The 19,415-nt window shown below is 38.6% G+C and overlaps 1 protein-coding gene across 1 annotated transcript in view; it reads right to left on the bottom strand.

The window, feature by feature from the left end:
* Arsk (arylsulfatase family member K) overlaps positions 1–19,415 on the bottom strand; it is a 60,975-nt gene that overhangs the window by 2,032 nt on the left and 39,528 nt on the right. Inside the window, exons 6-7 of the mRNA XM_032899114.1 lie at positions 18,848–19,072; positions 17,501–17,725 (exon numbers count right to left, since the gene is read on the bottom strand). Coding sequence (XP_032755005.1) covers positions 17,501–17,725; positions 18,848–19,072 — 450 coding nt within the window. The remainder of the gene's footprint in view (positions 1–17,500; positions 17,726–18,847; positions 19,073–19,415) is intronic.

The following is a 19,415-nucleotide window of genomic DNA, read 5'->3' as shown; positions in this document are numbered from 1 at the left end:
AATGTAATCATTCTGTCACTACTCTCTTTTTCTTATGTGTACTCTGACGGCAGAGATAGCTGAATTCTTGCAGTTACTAAACTGGCTTAGAATAAATGTCTACTGTTTGTAGAGAGAATTTCTTGTGTACTATGTGGAAGTATCACTGGTCAATAAAAATCTGAAAAACAATGAGGTAAGGCAGGATTGGAAGAAGGGACACTGGCAGAGAGAGATAGGAATTCTGGGAAAGGGTCAGAGGTTGGTAGATTCAGCACTGGGGCTCTGAAGGACACATGAAACTGGACAGGTAACCAGCCTTGTGGCACACATAAAATAGAATTAACAGGTTATATAGGTTACAAGCTAGTCAGGAAACAAGCCTAAGCTTATGGCCTAGGCATTTGTCATAAATAATTAAGTTTCAGAGTTGTTATTTGAGAACTGGTGCATAGTGAAAAGCCCATAGTTACAAATGGTGCCTAATGTGGGACATATAATCCAAAATCAAGCTTAGAACCAAAGATTCAGGCATTAGAAAAGCCCCAAGGTGAAAGCAGTTTTCTAGCTGGGAGAGTGAGTAGAGGCCTGTGGGCAGGGGGTAGCAAGTGGGGAACTGGAGCCTCAAGGCACGCCCCACAGGTGAAAAACTTCCCAGAGCTGAGGCAGATAGGCTCATTTCCCAAGCAGTATTAGGCTCAGCTAATACTGGGGGTGGGGTGGGGTGCGGGGGTTGTGGTAAAGCTAGTTGCCCTAGTCATATGCTGGCCTGAGGAGCTTGCAGACATACAGAAGGACAGAAGGAACATTTTGTTAAAGCTGTAGTGGGACTGAAAACTCTCAAATTTCTGAACTGGTAATGTGTAAGTTTGAAAATAATAAAAAAGGAACAAATACATATTTGAAAATAATAAAATGCTTCTGGTCTCCATATGCACCTAAAGCTAAGGCAGTCCCACAGCCTTCCTTACCCAAATCCTGCCTGGAGAGAGTTCTCTCATGTGGGTTGCTGTTTATGTGCAGTTGAGGGCAGGCAAAAGGTAAGGCAAGAGCCTGCTACTGGGTAGTGAAAAAGAAAGGCAGGCTGAGAATTTTAGAGATGGGACAGAGAGTATGGAGAGGGGAGGAAGGAAGATGGAGGAAGAGAAGGGTGACCCAGATCAGTGTGGCTTTAAATAGCCACAGGTAGTTATGAATATCATGTAAGATATGGATTATTACAGGATAATTTGTGTAATCGAAATGGGCAGTTTATATCAGCATCATGCTCTGATTCTTTGATTGGGCATTGTGGGTTGAGATTTTACTGATATAAATCTGACTGATAAAATACAAGCCTCTAGTAATTTGATTTTACTGGGTTACAGGGATTTGTGACAGCTAACTGCAAAATGGGTGGCAAGACTGCTGGGGCCCAACACTCTCACTCCTAAACCCACAGGTAAGATCACCACTTTCGCTCGAATAACAGTCCAAAGAGGTACCCACCAGGAGCACACAGAGCAGAAGAACTGCAGAGCAGCCTGGGACAGGATCCTTCTAGTCTCCATGTGCTCCCAGAGATAAGGCTGTGACACTGTCCTCCATACCTAAAACCTGCCTGGAGAAAGCTAGTCTCTCACTGGTGCTCTCATTCCTAAGATCACAGGCTCACAGGCCCACAGGAAGGACAAGCTGCACCAACTAAAACCAGAGATAATCAGATGGCTAGAGGCAAGCACAGAACCTAGTCACAGAAACCAAGGCTATTTGGCATCATCAGAACCAAGTTCTCCCACCACAGCAAGTCCTGGATACCCTATCACACTGGAAAAGCAAGATTTGGATTTAAAATAACATCTCATGATAATGATAGAGGACTTTAGGAAGGACATAAATAACTCCCTTAAAGAGAACACAGGTAAACAGGTAGAAAACCTTAAAGAGGAAAAACAAAAATCCCTTAAAGAATTATAGGAAAGCATAACCAAACAGGTGAAAGAATTGAATAAAACCACCCAGGATCTAAAAATAGAAATAGAAACTATAAAGAAATCACAAAGGGAGACAACCCTGGAGATAAAAAACCTAGGAAGGAGATCAGGAGTCATAAATTCAAGCATCATAAACAGAATACAAGAGATAGATGAGAGAATCTCAGGGGCAGAAGATACCACAGAAAATGTTGACACAACAGTCAAAGAAAAATGCAGAATGCAAAAAGCTCCTAACCAAAAATATCTAGGAAACCCAGGACACAATGAGAAGATCAAACCTAAGGATAATAGGTATACGAGAGTGAAAATTCTCAACTTAAAGGGACAGTAAATATCTTCAACAAAATTATAGAAGATAACTTCCCTAACCTAGAGAAAAAGATGACCATAAGCATAAAAGAAGCCTACAGAACCCCAGATAAACAGGAACAGAAAAGAAATTTCTCCTGTCTCATTTAACAATATTAATTACATAGTTCTTAAGCATGGTGTATCTTTCCATCCTTTCCTGTCTTCTTCTATTTTTTTCCTCAGAGTTTAAATATTTTTGTTATGAACATATGTCCCAGTAACATTTTTTTTTTAGCTCTGACAAAAATTAATGTACAGGAGTAGGGACATGTTCCAGCTCCGAATTTGAGGATACACTCTATCTATGGGATAAAATCAAATTGATCAAGGAGAATGACCTTTTTAAAGCACGCCTATCTTTGCTTTTCAGTGATTTTGTTAAGAATACATATGTAGCAGAGGATGGCTTTGTCTGACATCAGTGGGAGGAAAGACCCTCAGCTTTGTGGAGGTTTTATGCCCCAGCATAGGAGGATGCTGAAGCAGTGGGGCAGGAGTGGGTAGGTGGGTGGGTAAGCACCCTAGAGGCAAAGGGGAGGGAGGATGGGGTGTGGGGTTGTGGGATAACTGCGAATGGGGATATCATTTGAGATGTAAGCAAATGGAATGATATATAAAAATTAACAATAAAAAGAATGTTTATATCTATGTTAAAAAATCCTCCTGCCACATAATAATCAAAACACCAAATGCACAAAACAAAGGAAGAATATTAAAAGCATTAAGGAAAAATGACAAGTAACATATAAAGGCAAACCTATCAGAATTACACCAGATTTCTTACCAGAGATTCTAAAAGCAAGAAGATCCTGGGCAGATGTCATACAGGCCCTAAGAGAACACAAATGCCAGCCCAGGCTTCTATACCCAGCAAAACTCAATTAAAAGAGATACATAAATCAAGACATTCGATGACAAAACCAAATTTACACAATATCTTTACACAAATCAGCCCTACAAAGGATAATAGATGGAAAACTCCAACACAAGGAGGGAAGCTACATCCCTAGAAAAAAAAAAAAAAAAACCAAGAAAGTAATCTTTCAACAAAGCCAAAAGAAGATGGACACACAAACATAATTCCACCTTTATAAACAAAAATAAGAGTAAGCAACAATCACTTTTCCTTAATCTCTCTTAAATCAAATGGACTCAATTCTCCAATAAAAAGACATAGACTGACAGACTGGATATTTAAACAGGACCAAACATTTTTCTGCATACAGGAAACACACCTCAGAGACAAGGACAGACACTACCTCAGAGTAAAAGGGTGGAAAACCATTTTCCAAGAAAATGGTTCCAAGAAACAAGTAGCCATTCTAATATCGAATAAAATTGACTTTCAACCAGAAGTTTTCAAAAAAGATAAGGAAGGTCACTTCATATTCATCAAAGGAAAAATCTACCAAGATGAACTCTCAATTCTCAATACCTATGCTCCAAATGCAAGGGTACCCACATTCAAAAAAAGAAACTTTACTAAAACTCAAAATACATATTGCACCTCGCACAATAATAGTGGGAGACTTTATAACACCCCACTCTCATCAATAGACAGATTATAGAAATAGAAACTAAACAGAGATACAAGGAAACTAATAGAAGTTACGAACCAAATGGATTTAACAGATATCTATAGAGCATTTCATTCTAAAACAAAAGACTATACCGTCCTCTCAGCATCTCATGGTACCGTCTCCAAAACTGACCACTTAATCAGTTACAAAACATGCATCAACAGATACAAGAAGATTGTAATAATCCCATGTATGCTATCAGATCACCATGGATTAAGTCTGGTTCAATAACAATAAAACCAACAGAAAGCCCACATACACATGGAAGCTGAACAACACTCTACTCAATCATAACTTGGTCAAGCAAGAAATAAAGAAATTAAAGAATTTTTAGAATTTAATGAAAATGAAGGCACAACATACCCAAACTTATAGGACACAATGAAAGCACTGCTAAGAGGAAAAATCATAGCTCTGAGGCCTCCAAAAAGAGACTGGAAGGAACATACACTAACAGCTTGACAGCACATGTGAAAGCTCTAGAACAGAAAGAAGCAAATTCACCCAAGAGGAGTAGGCCACATAATCAAATGCAGGGCTGAAATCAACCACGTAGAGACAAAGAGAACTATACAAAGAATCAACAAAACCAGGAGCTAGTTCTTTGAGAAAATCAAGAAGATAGATAAACTCCTAGCCAGACTAACCAGAGTACACACAGTCAGTATCCAAATGAATAAAATCAGAAATGAAAAGGGAGACATAACAACAGAAACCACGGAAATTAAAAAAAATCAGCAGATCCCACTACAAAAGCCTACTTTCAATGAAACTGTAAAATCTGGGTGAAATGGACAATTCTCTACACAGATAATAGGTACTGAAGATAAATCAGAATCAGATAAGCCATCTAAACAGTCCCATAACACCTAAATAGAAGCAGTCAATAAAGTCTTCCAACCAAAACAAGTCCAGGGCCAGATGGGTTTAGTGCAGAATTCTATCAGACCTTCATAGAAAACCTAATACCATTACTATACAAACTATTCCATAAAATAGAAACAGAAGGAACCCTACCCAGTTTGTTCTATGAAGCCAAAATCACACTTATATCTAAACCACACAAAGACCGAACATGGAAAGAGAAATTCAGAACAATTTCCCTTATGAATATTGATGCAAAAATATTCAATAAGATTCTCACAAACTGAATCCAAGAACACATTAAAATCCATCATGATCAAGTAGGCCTTATGTCAGGGATGCAGAGATGTTTAATATATGGAAATTCATCAACATAATACATTATATAAACAAACTCAAAGGGAAAAAAACACATGATCATCTCATTAGATGCTGAGAAAGCATTTGACAAAATTCAACACTCCTTCACGATAAAAGTCATGGAAAAGATCAGGAATTCAAGGTCCATACCCATAGTAAGAGCAATATACAGCAAACCAGTAGCCAACATCAAACTAAATGGAGAGAAACTTGAAGCAATCCCACTAAAATCAGGGACTAGACAAGGCTGCCCACTCTCCCTACTTATTCAATATAGTACTTGAAGTCCTAGCCAGAGCAATCAGACAATGTAACCAGGTCAAAGGGATACAAATTGGAAAGGAAGAAGAATTTTCAGATGATATGATAGTGTACTTAAGTGACCCCAAAAGTTCCACCAGAGGGCTAATATCCAAAATATACAAAGAACTCAAGAAGTTAGACTCCAGAGAGAAAAATAACCCTATTAAAAATGGGGTACAGTGCTAAACAAAAAATTCATAGCTGAGGAATATCGAATGGCTGAGAAGTACCTAAAGAAATGTTCAATATGCTTAGTCATCGGGGAAATGCAAATCAAAACAACCCTGAGATTCCACCTCACACCAGTCAGAATGGCTAAGATAAAAAAACTCAGATGTCAACAGATGCAGGCCAGGATGTGGAGAAAGAGGAACACTCCTCCATTGTTGGTGGGATTGCAAGCTGGTAAAACCACTCTGGAAATCAGTCTGGAGGTTCCTCAGAAAACTGGACATAGTGCTACCTGAAGACCCACCTATACCACTCCTGGGCATATACCCAAATGATGCTCCAACATATATCAAGGACACATGTAGGAGCCTTATTCATAATAGCCAGAAGCTGGAAACACCCCGGATGTCTGTCCTTCAACAGAGGAATGGATACAGAAAATATAGTCCATATACACAATGGAGTACTACTGTGTTACTAAAGAGAAAGACTTCATTAAATTCTTAGGCAAGTAGATTGAACTAAAAAATATCCTGAGTGAGGTAACCCAACCAGAAAAGGATACACATGGTATCCACTCATTGATAAGTAGAAATTAGCCCAAAAGCTTGGAATACCCAAGGTACAATTCACAGGCCATATGAAGTTCAAGAAGAAGGAAGACCAAAATGTGGATGTTTCAGTCCTTCTTAGAAGAGGGAACAAAATACTCAAGGGAGGAAATACAGAGGCAAATTATGGAACACAGACTGAAGGAAAGGCTACCTAGATATTTCCTCACCTGGGGATTTACCCTATATACAGATATCAAACCCAGACATTAAGGTGGATGCCAAGAAGTGCTTGCTGACAGAAGTCTTATATGGATGTCTCTTTAGAGGCTCTTCCAGACTTTTACTGATACAGATGAGGATGCTTGTAGCTAACCAATGGACTGAGTACAGGGACCCCAATGGAGGAGTTAGAGAAAAGACTTAAGTAGCTGAAGGGGTTTTCATCACCATAGGAAGAACAACAGTATCAACCATCCAGACCCCCCCGCCCCAGAGTTCCCTGGCACTAAACCACCAACCAAAAAGTACACACGGATGGATCCATGGCTCCAGCCACATATGTAGCAGAGGATGGCACTGTCTGCCATCAATAGGAGGAGAATCCTGTGAAGGCTGGTTTCCCCTGTGTAGGGAAATTCCAGGATGTTGAGGTGGGAGTAGGTGGGTGGGAAGGGGAGCATCCTCATAGATGCCAGGGGGAGGGGGTATTAGAGAAGGGGAACTGGGAAAGTAGATAACATTTGAAATATAAGTACAGAAAATATCCAATAACAAAAAGAAAATAAGAAAATCCTTAAAGAGAGAGTTAAATAATATTTAAAACATTCTTCAGAGGAAAACATTTTAGAGAAAATGAAATATAGAAAAATAATTAAGTTTAGAGAACAATAAGAGACATAATAAATGCACATAGAAAATAAAGTCTCCAAAGAAAGGAAAAAGGGAGAAGAGTAAAATAATGTTTCTAGAGAAAGGAGAAAGAGACCTAAGTATAGTTTCCCCTCCCTGAAGAGGAGAGAGTTAGAGACATTAAAAATATTTTCCATATTAAAAAATGGAAAACACTGTAGAAAAAGGCATTTGGGTATCATATAGTTTTGTGTTGACTGTCAACACAACATTAAGTATATGTTCAGTAATGATTCCAATTTTATTATCCTCTTTAAGAAAAATCAGAATAAAGCAGACTTAAGAGAAGGAGAAGACTAAAACATTAAATGGTAGATTGGAGGACAGACTAGAGATTAGAAATTAGAGGACTGTTTAAATCAGAATAATGAAGAATCCAGTCTGGAGCCTACAACTGCAGAAAAAGTAGTTCCAGATGAGAAAAATCCACAAAGGCTTGAAAAATTAGATGGCAGCCCACAGAGATGGAAAATAATGAGTTAAGAATCCAGATTCTGTTTAATAGATTATGTGTTTCATTTTATAGAGTTTGGAGAATTAAAATATGTATCTATGATAACATATCATACAATTGATACTTATTCAAGGTTTCAATATGTTTTTGCCTTTAACTCTTAAAGGGATGATTCTAAAATTGCACATTTATTAGAGGTGGTGACCATCTTTGAGATGTCTTTACAAATTGAAAGTGGTGATGCTTCAACATGTGTGTCCATTAGAATACAACAATTTTTGATATTATGGCATCAAAAATATTACAAGCATATCTCATAATTTTTTCTGGTCAAGCAATTATGAAGAGATCTAACAGGACTTTAAAAGAAATGCTCATAAAACAAAAGGGGTATATGAGATCTCTTAGAGATGGAGTAAATAATGCTTTATTGAGCTTACATTTTTAAAAGGTCAATGAGACACAGCTGCTGAGGTACACTGGATTTTTAGAAAAGAATGCTGATTTAGTTCAATATATATGTATGTGTATATATATATGTGTGTGTATATATATGTGTATACACACACACACACACACATATATAATAACTTCATAATGTAAGGAAGGAGATGCATTACATTGAGGAAGAGATTTTTTTTTTTTGCATTTTTGGATTCCTTCAGAATCAATAAAATCAGACATAACTGGAACACCCCTGAAGATTTTGGTTACAGACAGAATAAAAGGAAATCAAGAAGGTCAACAAAATGGGTAACTTGTAATGCTGATCCCTGTACTTGGGAACAGTGCTGACACTGGCAGAGACATGAAATTGTCTCCAGCCAGGATTCAGTGAAGCCTAGCCAATCTTGTTGGCTGTAGAGTCCTAAGGATTTATCATGTCATCCTTTCATATGGCATGGATAGACATTAATATTATAGTTTAGATATGCTGTCCAAATAGATTTATAAAGTTTGATGCCTTTCTCCTGTTCAAACATAGAGCAAAGAATCATCATTAGCTGAATTGTGGATACTGTACATCCATACATGTGTTAAAATAAATATGTATATAACCTTTGAAAGCTTACATATTTTCAGAGTGAAAGGACCAGATACCAAAGAAATCAAGACAAACAGTCCTTGAGATCCTACATCACAGATCCTCAACTGCTGTTTTCTTAAAAATCTATATCCAGGGGGTCTTCAGAGGTCCTGAGTTCAATTGCCAGCACACAGACTATTCCAGTTAGGACTTCCGTTAAGCCTTGTATTTTTCCACTAAAGAACAATTGGACAACAAATGTTATAGCTAGCTTAATTTTTTCGTTTCCTTTTTTTAATTGTATACTTTATTTACATTTCAAATGTTATCCCCTCTCCTAGCTTCCCATCCATAATCTCCCCTCCCCCTTCTTCTTTTTCCTTTTTCTTTTCTTTTTTTTTTTTTTTTGAGCTGGGGACCGAACCCAGGGCCTTGCACTTCTTAGGCAAGCGCTCTACCACTGAGCTAAATCCCCAACCCCCCCTCCCCCTTCTTCTATGAGGGTGTTCCCCTACCCAGCCACCCATCCTTTCCCGCCTCCCCACCATGACATTTCCCTACATTGGGAGGTCCAACCTTGGCAGGATCAAGGGATTCCTCTGGTACCAAACAAGGCCATCCTTTGCTACATATGTAGCTGGAGCCATGGGTCTGTCCATGTGTACTCTTTGGGTAGTAGTTTAGTCCCTGGGAGCTCTGGCTGATTGGTATTGTTGTTCTTACGGGTTGCAACTTCTTTCAGCTCCTTTAATCCTTTCTCTAATTCCTCCAATGGGGGTCCCATTCTCAGTTCAATGGTTTGCTGCTAGCATTCGCCTTTATATTTGACATGCTCTGGCAGAGCCTCTCAGGAGACAGCTATATCAGGCTCCTGTCAGCATGCACTTCTTAGCATCAGCAATATTGTCTGGGTTTAGTGGCTGTATGTATATGGGTTGTATCCCTAGGTGGGGCGGGCTCTGAATGGCCATTGCTTCAGTCTCTGCTCTAAACTTTGTCTCCATAGCTCCTCTTATGAATACTTTTGTTCCACTTTTTAAGAAGGAGTGAAGCATTGGCACTTTAGTTGTCCTTCTTCTTGAGCTTCATGTGGTCTGTGGATTGTATCTTGGGTAATCTGAGATTTTAGACATTTATATTTAGGTATTGTAGTATTTATCCACAGTACACACCATGTGTGTTATTTTATGATTGGGTTACCTCACTCAGGATATTTTCTAGTTCCGTCCATTTGCCTATGAATTTCATGAAGTCATTGTTTTTAATACCTGAGTAGTACACCATTGTATAAATGTATCACATTTTCAGTATCCATTGCTCTGTTGATCTTAGAGCATAAGCCATTGGTGTTCTGGTCAGGAAATTTTCCCAAGTGTCCATGTGTTCCAGGTTTTCCCCCACTTTTTGTTCTATTAGTTTGAGTGCGTCTGGTTTTATGTGGAGGTCCTTGATGCACTTGGACTTGAGCTTTACACAGGGAGATAAAAATTAATGAATTTGCATTCCTCTACATACTGACCTCCAGTTGAACCAGCAACATTTATTGAAAATGCTGTCTTTTTTCAACTGGATGGTATTAGCTCCTTTGTCAAATATCAAGTGACCAAAAGTATGTGGGTTCATTTCTGGGTCTTCAATTCTATTCAATTGGTCTACCTGCTTGTAGCTGTACCAATACCATACAGTTTTTATCATTATTGCTCTGTAATATAACTTGAGATCAGGGATGGTGATTCCCTCAGAAGTTCCTTTATTGTTGAGAATAGTTTTCCCTATCCTGGGATTTTTGTTATTCCAAATAAATTTGGAAATTGTGCTTTCTAACTCTATGAAGAATTGAGTTGGAATTTTGATGGGGATTGCATTGAATCTATAGATTGCTTTTGGCAAGATGGCCATTTTGACAATATTAATCCTGCCAACCCATGAGCATGGGAGATATTCCCATCTTCTGAGATCTTCAATTTCTTTCTTCAGAGACTTGAAGTTCTTGCCATCCAGATCTTGGCTACTGGTTTGCTGTATATGGCTTTTACTATGTTTAGGTATAGGCCTTGAATTCCTGATCTTTCCAAGACTTTTATCATGAAGGGGTGTTGAATTTTGTCAAATGCTTTCTCTGCATCTAATGAAAATGATCCTGTGTTTTTTTTTCTTTTTTGTTTATATAGTGGATTATGTTGATGGATTTCCATATATTGAACCATCCCTGTGTCCCTGGGATGAAGCCTACTTGATCATGATGGATGATTGTTTTGATGTGTTCTTGGATTCGGTTTGCAAGAATTTTATTGTTTTTTTGCATGGATATTCATAAGAGAAATTGGTCTGAAGTTCTCTTTCTTTGTTGGGTCTTTGTGTGGTTTACGTATAGGTGGCTTCATAGAAGGAATTTGGTAGTGTTCCTTCTGTTCTATTTTGTGGAATAGTTTGGATAGTATTGGTATTAGGTCTTCTATGAAGGTCTGATAGAATTCTGCATTAAACCCATCTGGTCCTGGATTGTTTTTGTTTGGGAGACTTTTAATAACTGCTTCTATTCTTTAGGAGTTATGGGACTGTTTAGATTGTTAATCTGATCCTGATTTAACTTTGGTACCTGGTATCTGTCTAGAAAATTGTCCATTTCATCCAGATTTTCCAGTTTTGTTGAGTACAGGGTTTTGTAGTAGGATCTGATTTTTTTTTTTTTTGGATTTCCTCATAGTCTGTTATGTCTCCCATTTCATTTTTGATTTTGTTCATTTGGATACTCTCTTTGTGCCCTCTATCAGTTTATCTATCTTCTTGATTTTCTCAAAATACCAGCTCTTGATTTTATCGATTCTTTTTATAGTTCATTTTGTTTCTAATTGGTTGTTTCCCTCCATATGTTTGATTTTTCTTGTGGTCTACGCCTCTTGGGTATATTTGCTTCTTTCCGTTCTAGAGCTTTCAGATGTGCTGTCAAACTGTTAGTGTATGTTCCTTCCAGTCTCTTTTTGGAGGCCTCAGAGCTATGATTTTTCCTCTTAGCACTGCTTTCATTGTTTTCCATAAGTTTGGGTATGTTGTCCCTTTATTTTCATTAAACTCTAAAAAGTTTTAATTTCTTTATTTCCTCCCTGACCAAGTTATGATTGAGTAGAGAGTTGTTCAGCTTCCATGTGTATGTGGGCTTTCTGTCCTATTTGTTGTTATTGAAGACCAGTCTTAGTCCGTGGTGACCTGATAGGATGTACGAGATTATTTCAATCTTATTGTATCTGTTGATGCCTTTTTTTGTGATCGATTATATGGTCAATTTTGGAGAAGGTACCATGAGGTACTTAAAAGAAGCAATATTCTCTTCTTTTAGGATGAATTGTTCTATAGATATCTTTCAAATCCATTTTGTTCATAACTTGTTAGTTTCACTGTGTGTTTGTTCAGTTTCTCTTTCCATGAACTGTCCATTAGTGAGAGTGTGGTGTTGAAGTCTCCCAGTACTATTGTGTAAAGCAGTGTGTGCTTTGAGCTTTAGTAAGGTTTCTTTTATGTATGTAGGTGCACTTGCATTTGAAGTAAAGATATTGAGGGTTGAAAGTTCATCTTGTTGGCATTGTTGTTCATATGGGGGTCTCAAGCCCCTTCAACCTCTTTCAGTCCTTTCTCTCATTCCTTCAATGAGGGTCCCATTCTCAGTTCATTGGTTTGCTGCTGGCATTTGCCTATATATTTGCCATATTCTGACTGTGTCTCTCACAAGAGATCTACATCCAGTTCTTGTCGGCCTGCACTTCTTTGCTTCATCCATCTTATCTAGTTTGGTGGCTGTATATGTATGGGTCACATGTGAGGCAGGCTCTGAATGGGCTTTCCTTCAGCCTCTGTTCTAAACTTTGCCTCCCTATTACCTCCCAAGGGTATTCTTGTTCCCCTTTTAAAGAAGGAGTGAAGAATTCACATCTTGATCATCTGTCTTCAGTTTCATGTGTTCTATGCATCTAAGGTAATTCGAGCATTTGAGCTAATATCCATTTATCAATGAGTGCATACCATGTGTGTTTTTCTGTGATTGGGTTACCTCACTCAGGATGATATTTTCCAGTTCCATCCATTTGCCTATGATTTTCATAAAGTCATTTTTTTTTATTAACTTGAATATTTCTTATATACATTTCGAGTGTTATTCCCTTTCCCGGTTTCCGGGCAAACATCCTCCCCCTCCCCTTCCTTATGGGTGTTCCCCTCCCCACCCTCCCCCCATTGCCGCCCTCCCCCCAACAGTCTAGTTCACTGGGGGTTCAGTCTTAGCAGGACCCAGGGCTTCCCCTTCCACTGGTGCTCTTACTAGGATATTTATTGCTACCTATGAGGTCAGAGTCCAGGGTCAGTCCATGTATAGTCTTTAGGTAGTGGCTTAGTCCCTGGAAGCTCTGGTTGCTTGGCATTGTTGTACATATGGGGTCTCGAGCCCCTTCAAGCTCTTCCAGTTCTTTCTCTGATTCCTTCAACGGGGGTCCTATTCTCAGTTCAGTGGTTTGCTGCTGGCATTCGCCTCTGTATTTGCTGTATTCTGACTGTGTCTCTCAGGAGTGATCTACATCGGGCTCCTGTCGGTCTGCACTTCTTTGCTTCATCCATCTTGTCTAATTGGGTGGCTGTATATGTATGGGCCACATGTGGGGCAGGCTCTGAATGGGTGTTCCTTCAGTCTCTGTTTTAATCTTTGCCTCTCTCTTCCCTGCCAAAGGGTATTCTTGTTCCCCTTTAAAGAAGGAGTGAAGCATTAACATTTTGATCATCCGTCTTGAGTTTCATTTGTTCTAGGCATCTAGGGTAATTCAAGCATTTGGGCTAATAGCCACTTATCAGTGAGTGCATACCATGTATGTCTTTCTGTGATTGGGTTAGCTCACTCAGGATGATATTTTCCAGTTCCAACCATTTGCCTACAAATTTCATAAAAGTCGTTGTTTTTGATAGCTGAGTAATATTCATTTGTGTAGATGTACCACATTTTCTGTATCCATTCCTCTGTTGAAGGGCATCTGGGTTCTGTCCAGCTTCTGGCTATTATAAATAAGGCTGCGATGAACATAGTGGAGCACGTGTCTTTTTTATATGTTGGGGCATCTTTTGGGTATATGCCCAAGAGAGGGATAGCTGGATCCTCAGGCAGTTTAATGTCCAATTTTCTGAGGAACCTCCAGACTGATTTCCAGAATGGTTGTACCAGTCTGCAACCCCACCAACAATGAAGGAGTGTTCCTCTTTCTCCACATCCTCACCAGCATCTGCTGTCACCTGAGTTTTTGATCTTAGCCATTCTGACTGGTGTGAGGTGGAATCTTAGGGTTGTTTTGATTTGCATTTCCCTTATGACTAAAGATGTTGAACATTTCTTTAGGTATTTCTCAGCCATTCGCATTCCTCAGCTGTGAATTCTTTGTTTAGCTCTGAACCCCATTTTTTAATAGGGTTATTTGTCTCCCTGCAGTCTAACTTTTTTGAGTTCTTTGTATATTTTGGATATAAGGCCTCTATCTGTTGTAGGATTGGTAAAGATCTTTTCCCAATCTGTTGGTTGCCGTTTTGTCCTAACCACAGTGTCCTTTGCCTTACAGAAGCTTTGCAGTTTTATGAGATCCCATTTGTCGATTCTTGATCTTAGAGCATAAGCCATTGGTGTTTTGTTCAGGAAATTTTTTCCAGTGCCCATGTGTTCCAGATGCTTCCCTAGTTTTTCTTCTATTAGTTTGAGTGTATCTGGTTTGATGTGGAGGTCCTTGATCCACTTGGACTTAAGCTTTGTACAGGGTGATAAGCATGGATCGATCTGCATTCTTCTACATGTTGACCTCTAGTTGAACCAGCACCATTTGCTGAAAATGCTATCTTTTTTCCATTGGATTGTTTTGGCTCCTTTTTCAAAAATCAAGTGACCATAGGTGTGGGTTCATTTCTGGGTCTTCAATTCTATTCCATTGGTCTATCTGTCTGTCTGTGTACCAATACCATGCAGTTTTTATCACTATTGCTCTGTAATACTGCTTGAGTTCAGGGATAGTGATTCCCCCTGAAGTCCTTTTATTGTTGAGGATAGTTTTAGCTATCCTGGGTTTTTTGTTATTCCAGATGAATTTGCAAATTGTTCTGTCTAACTCTTTGAAGAATTGGATTGGTATTTTGATGGGGATTGCATTGAATCTGTAGATCGCTTTTGGTAAAATGGCCATTTTTACTATATTATTCCTGCCAATCCATGAGCATGGGAGATCTTTCCATCTTCTGAGGTCTTCTTCAATTTCTTTCTTCAGTGTCTTGAAGTTCTTATTGTACAGATCTTTTACTTGCTTGGTTAAAGTCACACAGAGGTACTTTATATTATTTGGGTCTATTATGAAGGTGTCGTTTCCCTAATTTCTTTCTCGGCTTGTTTCTCTTTTGTGTAGAGGAAGGCTACTGATTTATTTGAGTTAATTTTATACCCAGCCACTTTGCTGAAGTTGTTTATCAGCTTTAGTAGTTCTCTGGTGGAACTTTGGGATCACTTAAATATACTATCATATCATCTGCAAATAGTGATATTTTGACTTCTTCTTTTCCGATCTGTATCCCCTTGACCTCCTTTTTTGTTGTCTGATTGCTCTGGCAGAACTTCAAGAACTATATTGAATAAGTAGGGAGAGAGTGGGCAGCCTTGTCTAGTCCCTGATTTTAGTGGGATTGCTTCAAGTTTCTCTCCATTTAGTTTAATGTTAGCAACTGGTTTTGCTGTATATGGTTTTTACTATGTTTAGGTATGGGCCTTGAATTCCTATTCTTTCCAGGACTTTTATCATGAAGGGTTGTTGAATTTTGTCAAATGCTTTCTCAGCATCTAATGAAATGATCATGTGGTTTTGTTCTTTCAGTTTGTTTATATAATGGATCACATTGATGGTTTTCCGTATATTAAACCATCCCTGCATGCCTGGGATGAAGCCTACTTGATCATGGTGGATGATTGTTTTGATGTGCTCTTGGATTCGGTTTGCCAGAATTTTGTTGAGTATTTTTGCGTCGATGTTCATAAGGGAAATTGGTCTGAAGTTCTCTTTCTTTGTTGGGTCTTTGTGTGGTTTAGGTATAAGAGTAATTGTGGCTTCATAGAAGGAATTTGGTAGTGCTCCATCTGTTTCAATTTTGTGGAATAGTTTGGATAATATTGGTATGAGGTCTTCTATGAAGGTCTGATAGAATTCTGCACTAAACCCGTCTGGACCTGGGCTCTTTTTGGTTGGGAGTCCTTTAATGACTGCTTCTATTTCCTTAGGAGTTATGGGGTTGTTTAACTGGTTTATCTGTTCCTGATTTAACTTCGGTACCTGGTATCTGTCTAGAAATTGTCCATTTCCTGTAGATTTTCAAGTTTTGTTGAATATAGGCTTTTATAGTAAGATCTGATGATTTTTGAATTTCCTCTGAATCTGTAGTTATGTCTCCCTTGTCATTGTTTTGATAGCTTAGTAGTATTCCATTGTGTAGATGTACCACATTTTCCGTATCCATTCCTCTGTTGAAGGGCATCTGGGTTCTTTCCAGCTTCTGGCTATTATAAAGAAGGCTGCTATGAACATAATGGACCATGTGTCTTTGTTATTTGTTGGAGCATCTTTTGGGTATATGCCCAAGAGAGGTTTAGCTGGTTCCTCAGGTAGTTCAATGTCCAATTTTCTGAGGAACCTCCAGACTGATTTCCAGAATGGTTGTACCAGTCTGCAATCCCACCAACAATGAATGAGTGTTCTTCTTTCTCCATATCCTTGCCAGCATCTGCTGTTGCTGGAGTTTTTGATCTTAGCCATTCTGACTGGTGTGAGGTGGGATCTCAGGGTTGTTTTGATTTGCATTTCCCTTATGATTAAAGATGTTGAACATTTCTTTAGGTATTTCTCAGCCATTCAATATTCCTCAGCTATGAATTGTTTGTTTAGCTCTGAACCCCATTTTTTAATAGGGTTATTTGTCTCCCGGCAGTCTAACTTCTTGAGTTCTTTGTATATTTTGGATATAAGCCCTCTATCAGTTGTAGGATTGGTAAAGATCTTTTCCCAATCTGTTGGTTGCTGTTTTGCCCTAACAACAGTGTCCTTTGCCTTACAGAAGCTTTGTAGTTTTATGAGATCCCATTTGTCAAATTTTGATCTTAGAGTATAAGCCATTGGTGCTTTCTTCAGGAAATTTTAAAGAATTATTTCTAATTAATAATTTTTATATTTGTAACTCAGATTCAAACTTAGGAAGCAGTAAATATTAATAATGGCCTTGACTCTATTTTATGTCCAACATAGGGAGAAAAGATAAGAAAAAAAAATAAATAAAAAAATACTGTTTAAAAACTGAATTCACCCAGAGTGAAGCTAGATGTCATTTTCATAGGGTGCAGGAGTTTGGGAACCTATGCTGAACTTTTAGTTTTATGACTTCCTAGTTCTGAGGCCCCTGCATGTCTGTCAGACTTTCTCTGATCCCCAGTTTACTTCTCTCTAAAGAGAAGAGAAGGATGCAATTAGCACTGTGGTGACATTAAATGATGTGTGGACTTCCCAAGAACTAGGCATCAATAATCTGGAATGGATGAAACTTAGGTGTAAGAATTTTGATTGGTGATGGAGAAACAACAGTCATCAGAAGGTCATTCCAGGAAACATGGTTGAATGAGATTTGGATAGCAGGCTCTATGCTGGCTCTGGTTTTGGGTGCTAATGTGCGAGGCAGCACTCCTCTTTTATTAACTGAACCCTGACAGATCATAACACCATTAGGCATCACAGACTAGAGAGTACACATGGGTTTTAGAAACTGAGACTAGATCTAAATAAACTTACTCTAAACCATGAAACTATTGCAGCCTATCCCAGCCTGAGATGCAATAGGTACTTATTTATTTCAAAAACAATTACTGACTCTCTCAAGCAGGTGGTGCAGATCAGCTTTTTGCACTTAATCTGTATCAAGAAGCTTACCGAAGAGCTGAGGCTGTACCAAAGTACCATCAGAGTAGGCTATATACTTCCACTGGCCAGTTCTCAGCATGTAGGTGGAAGCATTTGCATTGCATCCATGGAATTCACTCAGAATCCAAGGTGGACGGTGGACTTTGAATGCCTGCTCATTTGCAGATGTATTTGACGACAGTGGCAACAAGGAGTATCCACTCAGGTTCAGTGGCAGAGGGATCCCAGCAATGTCTTCAAAACAAAAGGAAAGTGGTTTTTTTTTTTTTTTGTTGTTGTTGTTGCTTGTTTGTTTTTGTTTATCTTTGTGTTAATTCTTTTTGGAGTTATTTGAACATTCAAAAACATGATCTATATTTTTCCATCACTAAGGGTTGCAAACTAGAGATCATGTATGGATTTACAACCTTACTTCCTAGACTGAGGTGCTCACTCCATGATCATGCTACCCTGAGTGAGGTAGTAACTCCTCTGACTGTTTCCTCATTTCTGTGAGAGGTATAATAGTAGTACAATACTACTTCTATTTGAAATGTTCAGTTTTGATGAAAATGAGGTAACTTGAAATTTGGGAACAGTACATGGCACACAAGGGCCCTCAGTCAAAATTACTTTACATAAGGCCAGCCTGGTCTATATATAAAGTAAGTTCCAGGACAGCCAAGGCTACACAGAGGGTAGAAAAAAAGGTGCAGCCTTGTTGGAGGAGGTGTGTTACTGGGGCCATGCTTTTGACGTTTCAAAAGGAAGAGAATAAAGGGGAAAGATGATATCTATTAGGTCATCTGTTCAGCCTCTTTACCTTCTGTTTTGTTGTCCTGAGTTCTATATTTGTGTCAGAGAACACCTGAGGTATAGCTCCCAGTGCATTCTCTCTGCCTCATGGATGTAGATGGAAATGTCTCAGCTGTTCCTCCCATTATACTATGTCTGTGCTCCACCATCACAGACTCTCATCTTCTGAAAAATAAGCCAATTAAATGCTTTAAAAGTAGCCTTGGCCAAGGTGCTTTGACTCAGCAACAGAAAAGTAACCGATACATCCTGTAAAAAGTGGATAAACTGTACCATAGTGGAAATACTTGGGTAAGTAGTAGAAAGTTGAATGTTGTATATAAATAAATAAAATAACCTTAGAGAAATATTCTGATTGTGAATCTTTTGAAGAGAATATGACTGAACTGGGTGAAGGCCATAGGAATCTGTGGGCCATCCTATCTTTGCAATTCAATCCTTGCCTTTCAGAGAATGATTCTGATTCCGTGAGTGAGATGCTTAAGGCAGGAGGATTCTGAATATTTTGTGTTTCTTTTCCTCAGCATTACAAATAAATATTTTCACAACCACAGTACTTACCAAGCATAGTAGGGTAAATATCCACAAGAGAAACAAGACTTGGTACTTGTAGGTTGGCCTTAATTCCTGGTCCCATCATCAAAATAGGAACATGGGCACTAGCTTCATACATACTCATTTTGTAAAACTGGCGGTGTTCCATAGCCATCTCGCCATGGTCCGAAGTATATATAACAATAGTTTTCTGAAGAAGATTTAACTTGTGAAGAGCCAAAATAATTTCACCTACCACAAAAATCCAGAAAAATGAGCTTTAGTTTGTGTTTTAGTTTATCACACTCAAGTTTAAATAACTGGATTGAGTTTGTTGGGATACTTCTTACCGTTTGAATAAAACCTACAGTTTGCTTTCTTCTCAGCTGACAGACTGGAGAGAGGAAGGGGGACAGACAGTATCTATCTGATCATCTCTTCAGTTGTTTTACCTGGTATCATGCTGTCCTGGGTTTTTATGTTCCTGACAGAGAACACCTGAGACTAGAGGGGCTTCTTCCTTTTAGAGCCTCAAATGAGGAAAGACAGGCAAATCTGGAGTCACTACTGTATATGATTCAGACGTTAAATTAAG

Source organism: Rattus rattus, chromosome 3 (assembly GCF_011064425.1).
Source record: "Rattus rattus isolate New Zealand chromosome 3, Rrattus_CSIRO_v1, whole genome shotgun sequence".
NCBI lineage: Eukaryota > Metazoa > Chordata > Mammalia > Rodentia > Muridae > Rattus > Rattus rattus.
Note: the sequence above shows the minus strand (reverse complement) of the source record. Positions and strands in the feature narration are given on the sequence as shown.